General features: G+C 48.5%; 1 protein-coding gene across 1 annotated transcript in view; it reads right to left on the bottom strand.

Annotated features, from left to right (window-relative positions):
- Positions 1-11636: 11636 nt before the first annotated feature.
- The window catches only part of vcanb (versican b), an 11418-nt gene continuing 11089 nt past the window's right edge, over positions 11637-11965 (bottom strand). The window contains exon 10 of the mRNA XM_062484824.1: positions 11637-11715. Within this exon, the coding sequence (XP_062340808.1) occupies positions 11637-11715 (79 nt within the window). The remainder of the gene's footprint in view (positions 11716-11965) is intronic.

Consider the following 11965-nt stretch of genomic DNA (forward strand, 5'->3'; position numbering starts at 1 on the left):
CTTGCCTCAGCAACCCAAAGCCATCACTTCAAGGTTGAAGCTGCCTCTTCTCTGCATTGGTGTAAAGAAAATAGTACCAGTGCCACCTGGTGGTCACCATTAAGTATTGCATGGATCCAAGTAAACTGTTTTCTACAACACTACAGGGCAGTTGTCTTGCCTTGGTCACATGTTAGTCCTTCTCACCACGACGTAGGAGAATTACAGGAGACCGCTATAACCTTTTATCTCTTTCAGACTGGACCTGTCTCCTGCCACGTTGTGACCTGATAAGCCTCTCTCTCTCTCACACACACACACACACACACACACGCACACACACACGCACACACACACGCACGCACACACGCACACACACACACACGCACGCGCACGCACGCACACACACACACACACACACACACACACACACACACACACACACACACACACACAGGACACAGCATATCCAAGTCTCCTCTGCACAGGGATCTTTCAGAGACAAAGAAGTGATAGGGTGGTTTTGTTTAGTTTTTCTCCTCAAGTGAATGTTCACTGGCTCTTAGAGTCAGCCATTTCCTGTTTGAATTGACACGGCTGAAGAGACACAGAGACACAAACGACTAACGGGCACCCAGCATGTGGAAAACATGCACGTACACACACACACACACACTAAAGATTAAAGATTTACCAGCTGCACACACAGACACACTGCAAACTAGGCGTTCCTTGACGAACACACCTCTGCCTCTCAGACGCCACACTGGAAGGACTCACAGAGGCTGCTTGTGCTGCCTGCTCCCTGCCTGTGTGGACAAGCTGGGCCGGTTCAGGAAGCTGGGTTAGTGAGTGCAGAGCTGGGAGAAAGGGCCGAGGTTGGGGCAGGAACATGGAGGCTTGATACAAAAGTGCAGGGGAGCAGAATTCCATGGGGGGGGGGGGGTTCATTTCAAATATACATAAACATCAAGTCAAAAGCAACACTTTCTTCATTCATGGGAGAAGAGAGGCCTGCACAGGCTGGCAGAAAGAGAGGGTGTGTGTGTGTGTGTGTGTGTGTGTGTGTGTGTGTGTGTGTGTGAACGTCAGGGCACAAAAACACGACTGCCGAGTGCCGAGTGTCGGACAGACAGCAAACAAGCGGTCACGGAAGGCAACAAAGGGAACGGGTCATGTTTTGAGAGGATGACGTCAGCGGGGACAGATGGTTGACTTCAAAGGGAAACAGGGTGTCCGTCCTCGGCCCGTTCGGTCCCCAACTGAATCTGCGTGTCAGTGGGGTCAGCGCCAGGGAACCTAAACACAGTCCTCCACGGTAGGCCCAGCACTGGGGCGCAGGGTGCCGGAGGGTCTCTGTTTATCTGCCGTTGTGTGTCCTGTCTCACATGTGGATGGTGAGATAGAGGGTCGGGGGTGGGGGGGGGGGGGGGGGGAGACCCTCTGAGAACCTGATGCACTCTGCTTTGTCATCTCCTTTCTTCCTCTCTCCTCTCCCCTCCCCACCCCCTCCGCTCGTCCCCCTCTCTCCTTCCTCCTGCCTCTCTTCTCCCGGTGTGCCCTATCAGTGCACGCCAGCTCCAGGATGTGAAGGACGTAGCTTGCCGCTCCAGTCGAGTTTTTGACGATGGACTGATTGACAGAATCTAAGGAGAACAGCTGTTGTGATTGCAGGGACGAGGATATGACACTCTGTGCTCTGGAGCTTCTCGAGGGTTTCTGGGTAGCGTCTAGGGACAGGGATCAGACGGTCACATTAAATCTCACGCTGTAAACCCGTCACTGAAGGCTATCACTTCTCTGGGCGCTGGAGGGGCAGTGTGCACATCACAGCTCTGTCAGCTCGACTTCCTCCAAGATAAAGCTTAAATCAAACCGAGCCCTCTGTTTCCTGTCTCTAAATATGTCCCCAAAAAATTGCTTCTCAACATGTATTTGTGTCTGCACATGGGCAGTTGTGTAGGTACACATCTGATCTAAAGACGACTGATGGCTTGATGACCATTAAACCAAGATTGCTACTTCTAGAGATCCCCTATTGTTTAGGATCGGGTACTAATAACTATGTATATAGAAGATCACAGCGGTAATGATAGACCATTCGGAGGTTCGTTCACACAGATGGAATGCTAATGAAACAGCAGCTGTCATGTGGCCAGCTTTCTGGCAGCTTGTGTCTGGTGTCGGGCCAGCTCTGAAGATGAGTGAAGGGGTGTTTCATGTCCCTTACCGTACCCTCGCAGGACCAGCGCTGAACTCGACCTGGGGTTGTGTTTGGGGAGGGCTGGAGGAGAGGCATGAGAGTAGGGCCTGTGTACCCGGAGCTCTATGGGCAGGTTGCATAGAGGCAGTATTCTGTAGCCCAAGCGCTTGAGTGTGCCGATAGCCGTAAACAGGTTGCTGTGGACGAGGCTGTGTCGGGAGTGTGTGTTTGCCCGTGTGTGTGTGTGTGTGTGTGTGTGCGCGCGCTCTGTGGGGTGGTGCTGTAGGGGGGAGAAGCAGGGCGGAGCAGGGAGCGGGGTGCTCTGAGAATGCGGCTCTGTGTTTCCCCTCACAAGGTCTGATTCAGCCCACTTAGATGAAGAAAAACCATCCCAGTTTGACCATGTAGCTACCGGACTTTCTGACCTAATAACACCAAAAAAGTTGAGATAGCTTCACTATTACTTGTACACATGATTCAATTTCCAGAAACAGACACTGAGGTAACGAGTATTCTTAGTTCCAAGGAAAGGGAGAAGGTGGTAAAAATGAGTATGAATGAGTGTCCATTCATGGCACAGAGGGCATTACACCAAAAGTGAGTCGTTATGATTGTTAGGGTGTGGCTGCCTGCTTCTACTGCATGTTTGAGAGCCAGTGTTGAACATGCCGTTAAACCAACCCCACCACCCCAGACACACAAATACCCCCCTGTCCTCACATGCTACATGCTTCTCTGTGTCTGCGTGTGTTTAAAGCCTTTAAGATTTACAGTTAAACAAAACTTTACAAAACTCCCTTTCTTTGAAGTTCTCTGGAGAATTTCCTTGGACACATCCTTCAGCCCACCGTGACCCACTGATTAAAATCAAGCAGCCAACATCCATTGCTAATGTGTGCTCGGTGACCTTTTCTCAAGACTCTCACAGCTACCTTGACCTTCCCGACAGAAATTCAGTGACCGCAGCAATGGTGATACTCTAATTGTGCATGGCAGATATATATGATGAATGATCTTAAGTGGGATTAGCCATCCCACCCCTACAGATTGAGTTCACATCGAATGGGATGAGGTTATTTGCCTCCATGACCTATTGGAGGTCATCTTTTAGGATCCCAGACCTCAGTCAGACCTCAGTCAGACCTCAGTCCCGACCCAGGATCACAGGAGAAAGCGACAGACCACCGCTCTCAGGACAGAAGCCCCTTTGGGCTCCACTGAAACGGTTTTACCACAACAACATGGAGTCTCAGGGTGGAGCATAACAGAGCAGAAGAGAGGAGAGGAGAGAGGAACCAGGAAGGAAACCCATTGGTCATTAACACACCACTAAACCGAAAGTATCCAGCATGAATTATGCAACACCTGCTGACCGACACTTTCCCTCAGGTGTGAATCAGTCTGGGACTATTGCAGTGTTCCACCCTTTCCTTATGAGAAACACATTCCAATTAACGCAGTGGTTGGAAGGCATTTGAGATTCCCTGTCTTGATGTGATATAATCCCTGGACTACTGTGTGATTTAATGACTTAATCACAATTTAACCTGTGATGCCAGTGGGGATGACTTGTTATAAATAAAAACAATTCACAATGCTGTCCATCTCAGCCCTCCCTCTGAAGTTGACTGTAAAGTCATAGAACAACTATTTTCATGAGCTCTTTGTGGCTTGGTTCAGTGAAGGTTTGTTTTGAAATGTGGCATTTCTCAATATTCTAAGAGCCACTAAGTCTGGTCTGTTACCTCTCCTGCGAGGAGAATATATTTGCTGCGTGCATCACAGACGCCACTGCAACAGTGATATCACCGTCATCTTGTTCTCGTGACTTGGTTTCTGTGGAATATAGCTTAATAACTGAAGAACATAATTTAGCAGCTAAGCTGTGGTTTCTTGTCTAGTAATTGGACATTTGGGTGTTGACAGGGAGTTTTACAGTGTAGGTTGTGTCTTACTAACTCTCGTGTCTCTTCAAACATAGAAGTGTCTTCATAGTGGGCAGAGGAGCATCGATGTCCGTCAGACAGGGGCGGGGACAACAACTTTGAGATGAAATCCCGAAGCAAGTTTGAATGTGCTTGTGTCAAGACTTTGTGAATCTCTTGTGCGTGTATTGCGAAACATTCCATGCAGAGTGTGGTTAGACTAAGCAGACAAACCACTGTAAGTGAATCAACACCCACAGAACTGTTCCTCATTAGGCCTAAAATCACGAACGTAAACATGATCATGTGGAGGCTTTCTCTAGAAGATTCTGCAAAGGCTTAACCCCTGTTAGGTCAAAGGAAAGCATCCTTCCTTCCTCCCCCCCCCCCCCCCCCCAGGTAATCAGCGACCCCAGGAAGACCGGAACAAGGCTACACAGAGAAGCTACAGACTTCTTCCATCCTCTTGAGAATTGGAGGAGATTCTCCACGTTGAACTATAAATCAGTCAAACTGGACTTTGTGAGAAATGCAGCAGTGTCTTAATCAGTTGCGACCATAGACCTCTGGACACCACTACTGCTCCAAGCGGAATCTCATATTGAGAGAGAACTGTGTGTTTCACAAACACCTACAATCAGTTCATTTCTTGTGTCTGTGGAGAACATTAACAGAAAATGCTGTTATATTCTGTAACCGACAACACATGATACATCAAAGAGGTTTAACTTTGAGAGCTCATTTTGGTGGTTCGTCACAACTTTAGGTGGTTGTGTGACCAAGCCAGTAAACACCAGCTTCTAGTCCTCTATTTTACCCAAGTTGACTGACTGTGACCAGAAGCTAGAAGGGTGTGTTAGTTTGTGCATTTTTGCTGCCATCATTAGGAGAGAAAGAGGGAGGGATGGGGTTGGGGACAATAGTGAAATATCAAGTCAAACTTGTCACCATGTGGAATTGATGGATTATAATTTATGGACACGTTTTGGTTCCGATTATTTCTGATGTGCTTAAAAAGTCTGAAAATACATTTCCTGGGGACAGAGTCAATTTGTTATCATCAGTAGTTTTCTGAACTCTGTCCACCGTATTTGCAAACATTACATGGTTTTCTGAAAATGTGTGTCACTCGCTTATAAAGCGCCTCACAAATTCGTGTGCCTCTGAAATGAAAACCTCTGCTCTTCTGAGATACCGATGTCTGAAACTGACCCGTGGAGAACGAACGCAGTAGGACGACAAAAAACTACTCTGACTCTGAAATGAATCACTGAATCACAAAAAACGACTTGTTTGACCTGAAATAAGAAGAAACATAGAGACCTTTTTTTCTCTGTCCACTTAACTCGCCCGTGACGTGGTTCCTTTGACTGCGCTCGTGCGCTTGTTGACTCATTCCAAACCTTCGCTGCTGTCTGTAGCATCTCAAGATCCATCGTACGGAACTCAAGGTAATTTTATTTTCTGTTATTTATTATATATGTCTTGTTTAAGCACTATTATACAATTTGTACAGTTTGGTGAATATTAACTGTGGAACAGCGCGTGCCTTGTTACTTTTACCAAAGTAAAGTAGCTTTTTTCGACACAAGTTATCAAAAGTAGAAAACATCGATGGCTTTTAAACACATTCTTTAACAGTCAAAGTTTTAAGTTTGCATTGATTTGTTTACATGACACTGATTAACCTATCGTTTCTGCGTTACAATGTCAATGTGTACCTATATCCTAAAAATAATCTTATATTATATTAGACTTGATGTGATTATAGTCTAGATATGATGATTGTTCTAAAGAATTTGTGTCAGTCTAGCAGAATGGGAGGGGATGAACACCACTACCCTCGTGAATTATTGGTAAATGGCAATGGAGTGTAAACAAAGTGGTTTCTTTATTTGATTCCATTCTATAATTAATTAAACTTGCACAGTTTATCATACTTGTGGTTGGCCATTAAAGTGACCAAGGAGACGGGTGCATTAGACAAGCCTACATCTGAAGATGTATGTGTTCAGCCAAAGTTTTTAGCCGCACTCTGCGCTCTGATAGACTGAACGGCTCCACTCTGCCCAGGGTCTGTGGCCCCCAGTGTTACATGCCCCTCCCCGACCCACACACACACATTTACACACTCACACACACTTACACACTCGCACACGTTTGTGGCCCCCTGCCGGTCCCCTACAGAAAATGATGTCTGTTGACTGCACTGTCAGGGCTTTCTCACAGAGATGGACGTCAGGACACACACACACACTCACAGTCACACACACACTCACCCACAGCCTTTAATGCAGTGAAATGGAATGGTGTGGAACGTAGGGGAAACAGCTGGTTAAACAAATATTGATGTCTGTGTGTTTTTGTGTGTCTGTGTGCTTGTGTGTGTGTGTGTGGTGTGTTTGTGTGTGCGTGTGCGTGAGTGTGAGGGCTTGTAACAGTCGGAAATAACAGTGTCACTATCTTATGAATGCTGGATTCAGTGTTGTCTTGCATTTGAATATGTTTACCTGAGTAGAAGAAGTGTGTGTCTTTGTGGGTGTGTGTGTGTGTGTGGGGGGGGGGGGGGGGAATTGCTCATCAGGATGTGTTCTGGCAACAGCCAGAACATTTCCTTTGCCGGGAAAAGAGGACAGCAAAGAGACTATTATTGCACAGCCCATTGAATGCCTGTACATGTGTACATACATACTTCACAACTAGGGACTAGTATAGTTATGAGAGGTAAATTAACAATCCGTAATCAGCAGAGTTGGTTCTGTGGCGTCTAGCCTCAAACTTGAACGTGGGCCAATGAACGGCTGCTATGACAGAGTGGATTGTGGATACAGCAAGCATAAACAATGCCCTCTACTGGAATAAGCCCACTCTGCACGTCAGAAATGACAGGTTCTGATATACACCTTCAGTCTCAAGTTCCTACGGTGTCATATATAACAGGGACCTACATGGTGTGTGTGTGTGTGTGTGTGAGTCGCCTTTTCTTAGAAAATGCCCCTCTGGGATGTAAGGCTAGAAACCAGGGCCTTGTCAGTACTGACGTCGAAGTGATGGAGGTGGGGTGTTAAAGAGCTGGTATGCTGAATGTGCTCTCCCCTACTCCTATGGGGGGGGGGGGGGTACACTCAGGAGGAGGGGTGGGGTAAGGATTAGGGGTGAGGGTTGGGGTGAAGGTTAAAGGTCAGGCCTGCGTTGAGTAATTGTCCAATTTCCAGGGGTCTCGTGTTTCCGAGCCAGGCGGTGGGGAGTCAGACGGGGTCCTCTCGCCCCCACTGCAGACACACCGGGGCCTGGAAGGCCTGGAGCCTGGCTCCATTTCTGATCAGGCACTCTCACGGGGCAGGCCCTGTCAGCAGGGGGTCTCAGACCTCTCCCGTCCCCCTTCAGGAACAGGCTACAATTGATCTGAGCCGCGAGTGGTCCGATTTACAGTCAAACCCTCAACTCGCATCCTCCTTCGGGGCTGTCTGCGACCGTGCCGACGGCAGGCTCGGATGGGCACAAGTGCAGGGCTGTGATTGGGTTACGAGCCTCTTGAGGTTGAGAAGCCTCATTTCCCCCTCATCGTGCTGCAGCGTGACCCAGCCACCCAGGCGGCCGGTCACAGAGCCAGTGTGTTCTGGACTGAGAGCACTCTTTGTACCGACGGAGGTGGGGTGAGGGTGACGTCAGAGAACCTACTGAGGGACTGAGATGTGTGTGTGTGTGTGAGGGTGTGTGTGTGTGTGTGGGAGGGTGGGTTGGTGGTTGGGTATGAAGGTGGACAGGTTTGAACTCACCACTTTTGCCGCTGAGGAAAATATATCCGCCCGGGTAAAAAACCTCTGTTTGTCTGACTGGTTTATTTGTGAATATTCAACACTCCACCTCTCCATTCAAACACTGCACCCAACACTATTAATAAACCCCCCCACCCCCAGCACTAACAGAACATGTGTCGCTCCTGGTTACAGAAACACACACGCGCACATGCAAGTGACAGTGTTTGTATGTAGGCACTGTACTGTACTGTAGGTGCGTGTTTGTGTCTGTGGTTCACCTCAGACTGGGACCCTATAGGAGACACGAAGGAGAGGAGGCAGTATTTGAACTCTCTTTTTATGGCCTTTTTCCTATCCAGAAAGAATCCTCAAACTGTTAAACACAAGGTCTTGCATTCGCCTAGAAGGTAACAGTTTGCTGTGGACATGAAACAAACATGAACCTTACTGGAGCATGCTAGGTGACCAGTTCCAACCGTTTTTAAAATCGGAACGGTTGGTGGAGGTCCCATAAGCGACAGAAATCCTTATTCCATGAGCTCACTGTCCATCACAGAGAGCGGGGGGTTGTGGGACATATCTGCGCAGTGTTTGTGTAACGAGCCGTGATGGTTGGAGTCCAGTGGGTGAACGTCTGCCGTCTGTGCGTGTTGTGCAGAGCCTGAGGTCTTATCTGTGGAGCTGGAGGGCCGGGGCCTGTCTGTCAGGTGATCTTTGACACAGTCCAGAGCCCCCCCTTCCCCCCCCTCCTTCCATCCCTCTCTACAGTCGACTGGCCTAGGGAGGAACTCTGCTCGGGATAGGGAGTCAGATAGCTGAGCGGTTAGGGAATCGGGCTAGTAATCAGAAGGTTGCCGGTTTGATTCCCCACCAGGCAAAATGACGTTGTGTCCTTGGGCAAGGCACTTCACCCTACTTGCCTCAGGGGGAATGTCCCTGTACTTACTGTAAGTCGCTCTGGATAAGAGCTTCTGCTAAATGACTAAATGTAAATGTAGTTATTTCAGAAAGATCTCATTTGTAATTAAACCGCCTCTCTATCACCAGGCTACAATAGTGTTTTGAACTTATGAACCACAGTAAGTGAATGCCGTTCCCTGCTTATCATAACAAGGCTCATGGATGACGTTCTATGTCGTTTTTCAGTCCAGTATCCCTTACTTAGAGGGAGCCTGTGTGCCGAGCGTGGCTTGATAGAGACAGAAACGTAAACCCGGCCTGACATCACATCTCTCCATCAGTGTTCATGTCATGTGGACACGCGTGTAATACAATCCGTACGTTTACCTCACCGTCTCCCTGCCTCTAGCAACTCCACTGGCTCTTTACACACACACACACACACAAACTTACCCACAAGGGTGAGAGAGGCTGTACAGTAAATTGTGCAAACATTGTAACTTGCTGTGTCGGTGACCTTACATAGAAACGCACTGAATGGGACAATTTGATTTGTTTTGACAGTTGATCCATTGGGAGAGACCTGTGGAGTGGACTTGATTACAAGAGTAACTCAAGATGAGTCGAACTCAGTCATGTTATAGCCTCCAAAGCATGTTACACCTCATTTTATGTGATGACACAATGCCAGCTAGTTTATAGTTCCCAGCGTGAGATTTTGCAGTGTGTTCCCTGGCGTCAGTTTGTGTGTGTGTGTGTGCCTTTGTGTGCGTGTGTGTGTGTGTGAGAGAGAGAGACAGAGAGAGAAAGTGGTGCGTGATAGAGAGATGCTCTCCTCCCCTCTGCTAATACTCGGACTCTCTCGGGTTCACCCCCGCTCTAAAATGATTTGTAAGGGCCAACCGACAATGACCCTCGTGCCAGCATGGTCGTAAATTACTGTTGCAGTGTGTCCTACATATTCCTTGAAAAGTCTCTAACATGGAAATATATACGGACACACACACACACACACACACAAACGTTATGGCATCCTGTGTTCATTAGCTATGGTAGGGCTGGGGGTATCTGGCAGAGAGGGGAAAAGCCTTGTGAAACATTCGACCCGTAAAACTACCAGGAGGGCTGGACCATTGTGATTAAGATAGGAGATATAGCTTCCTTCCTTCCTTTCTATCTTTCATTCATTCAGGATGACCCTGGCACAAGGTCGGTGTTTGATCCTTGACTCCTCCTCCTGTGTTGAAGTGACTTGCTCAAGGTCCTCTTACTGGGCCTTTCTTTTGACATCCATTTCAACCTTCCTTCTTTGACCAACTAACTGACTGACGGAGTGACTCACTGTAACTGAACGACTTGATAAGCTGACTCGCTGAGCTGAGCTGTTGCCTGTGCTCGTTCTCGTTCCTCATAATCCTTGGCAACAGGAGGAGAAACTGTGTATTTCTACATCACTTCAGGTTCACTGTGATGGGCTGCCAGCCTTGGAACCAGAGTCGCCCTTTTCCTCTGTAATGTTTCGAGAGATGCCAAATGAAACCAGCCTGCTGCAGATTAGGCTGTAGCTCTGGCAACCTTTGGGCCAATGGGGGATGGAGCCGGGCCAGGAGCCGGGCCAGAACATGTTCTCAGGAGAAGGGGTGGAGAGGAGAGAGAGAGAGAGAGAGAGGGAGGGAGAGGGAGAGGGAGAGGAGAGGGAGGGAGGGAGAGGGAGAGAGAGAGAGATGAGAGAGAGAGAGGGGGAGAGGGAGAGGGAGAGGGAGAGAGAGAGGGAGGGAGGGAGGGAGGGAGGGAGGGAGAGGGAGAGGGAGAGGGAGAGGGAGAGAGGGAGAGAGAGAGAGAGAGAGAGAGAGAGAGAGAGAGAGAGAGAGAGAGAGAGAGAGAGAGAGAGAGAGAGAGAGAGAGAGGGAGAGGGAGAGGGAGAGGAGAGGGAGGGGAGAGGGAGAGGGAGAGGGAGAGGGAGAGAGAGAGAGAGACTTAGACTGAAGAGAGACATCTTACACTTTTGGACCCTTTTTCCATCACACCTTGGAACGGTTGTGCAATTTCACGATCCCCCCCCAGTAGTCTGTGTGTTACACAATACTCAGAATAAGGCCTTAGTGAACCGATGCATTGTGAAAGAGCTGTGTTTAGGATACAACTTAGTAATGTATTTGACATAAACTATTTGACGTAAACAAGCTTCAGACGCCGACGATTAAAACGTTTGTGTGACTCTCCTTACATATACTCAACAGCCATGGTGTTTACCCTGTTGTGAGGAGGTCACCGTAAACATGTCTCTAATGGTGGCCATTACTCTGTGTTATTGTCTAAAGTTGAGCATTTAGCAGCCCAGTATAAACCCTTCTCCACATTAGGCATGGAAATGTGAGATGATGAATTGCTCAATTGTGGATTTGTGTGTGTGTGTGTGTGTGTGTGTGTGTGCATATAAAGTATCCCTGTCCACAATCGCACACTTCCCCAATCAAAGCCAGCATTTGCTTGATATGAGTGTTGGAACAGGAACCAACCCAGTTGGGAGATTACAGTGAAATCATTTGTGTACTTTACAATTCCACGTGCCACGTGTGACAGAGCATCTGGCTGTACTCATGTACCAGGTCCACTTTTCCCAGGACCCAGCCTCTCCTTCTCTCTCTCTCTGCCATGCTCTGGAGACATGTACCCTGTTCTCCTGTTCTCCTCCACCCCCACCCCCCACCTCCTCTTCTCCCCCTCCTCCATCCCTCCTTCTCCTCCTCACGCCCCTATCCTCCCTCTCCCCTTCTCCCTGCTCACACATGCCTCCTGTCCGTGCTGTTGCATCGGCTCCTCTCCAGTGAAGTCAACCCATGTGTGTGCGTGTACGCGTGTGTGCGTTTACACTGGCTCGGCTGATTGGCTGACGCTCACAGCTCCAATCAGCAGCTTGAGCTTGGTGCAGCGTAACTGAGGCCATCTTGCAGAGGGAGGTTAGAACCAGGTGGAACTAGGGAGGACAATGGAGAAACAATGAGAAGCAAGAGGAGACATGACTAATCAAACACGCACGCAACTCCTCAAATAGACACACACACCCAAACCCCCTCCCACACAAACACACACCTGGCCTGTAACTCTTGAGTCCTGTTTACACTACACAGCTGGGTTCGGTGGGATGCCTGTGACCACAGCCATTGTTAAGAAGACTCTCGAGGGCATTTCCATGT

Source organism: Osmerus eperlanus, chromosome 18 (genome assembly GCF_963692335.1).
Source record: "Osmerus eperlanus chromosome 18, fOsmEpe2.1, whole genome shotgun sequence".
Taxonomy (NCBI): domain Eukaryota; kingdom Metazoa; phylum Chordata; class Actinopteri; order Osmeriformes; family Osmeridae; genus Osmerus; species Osmerus eperlanus.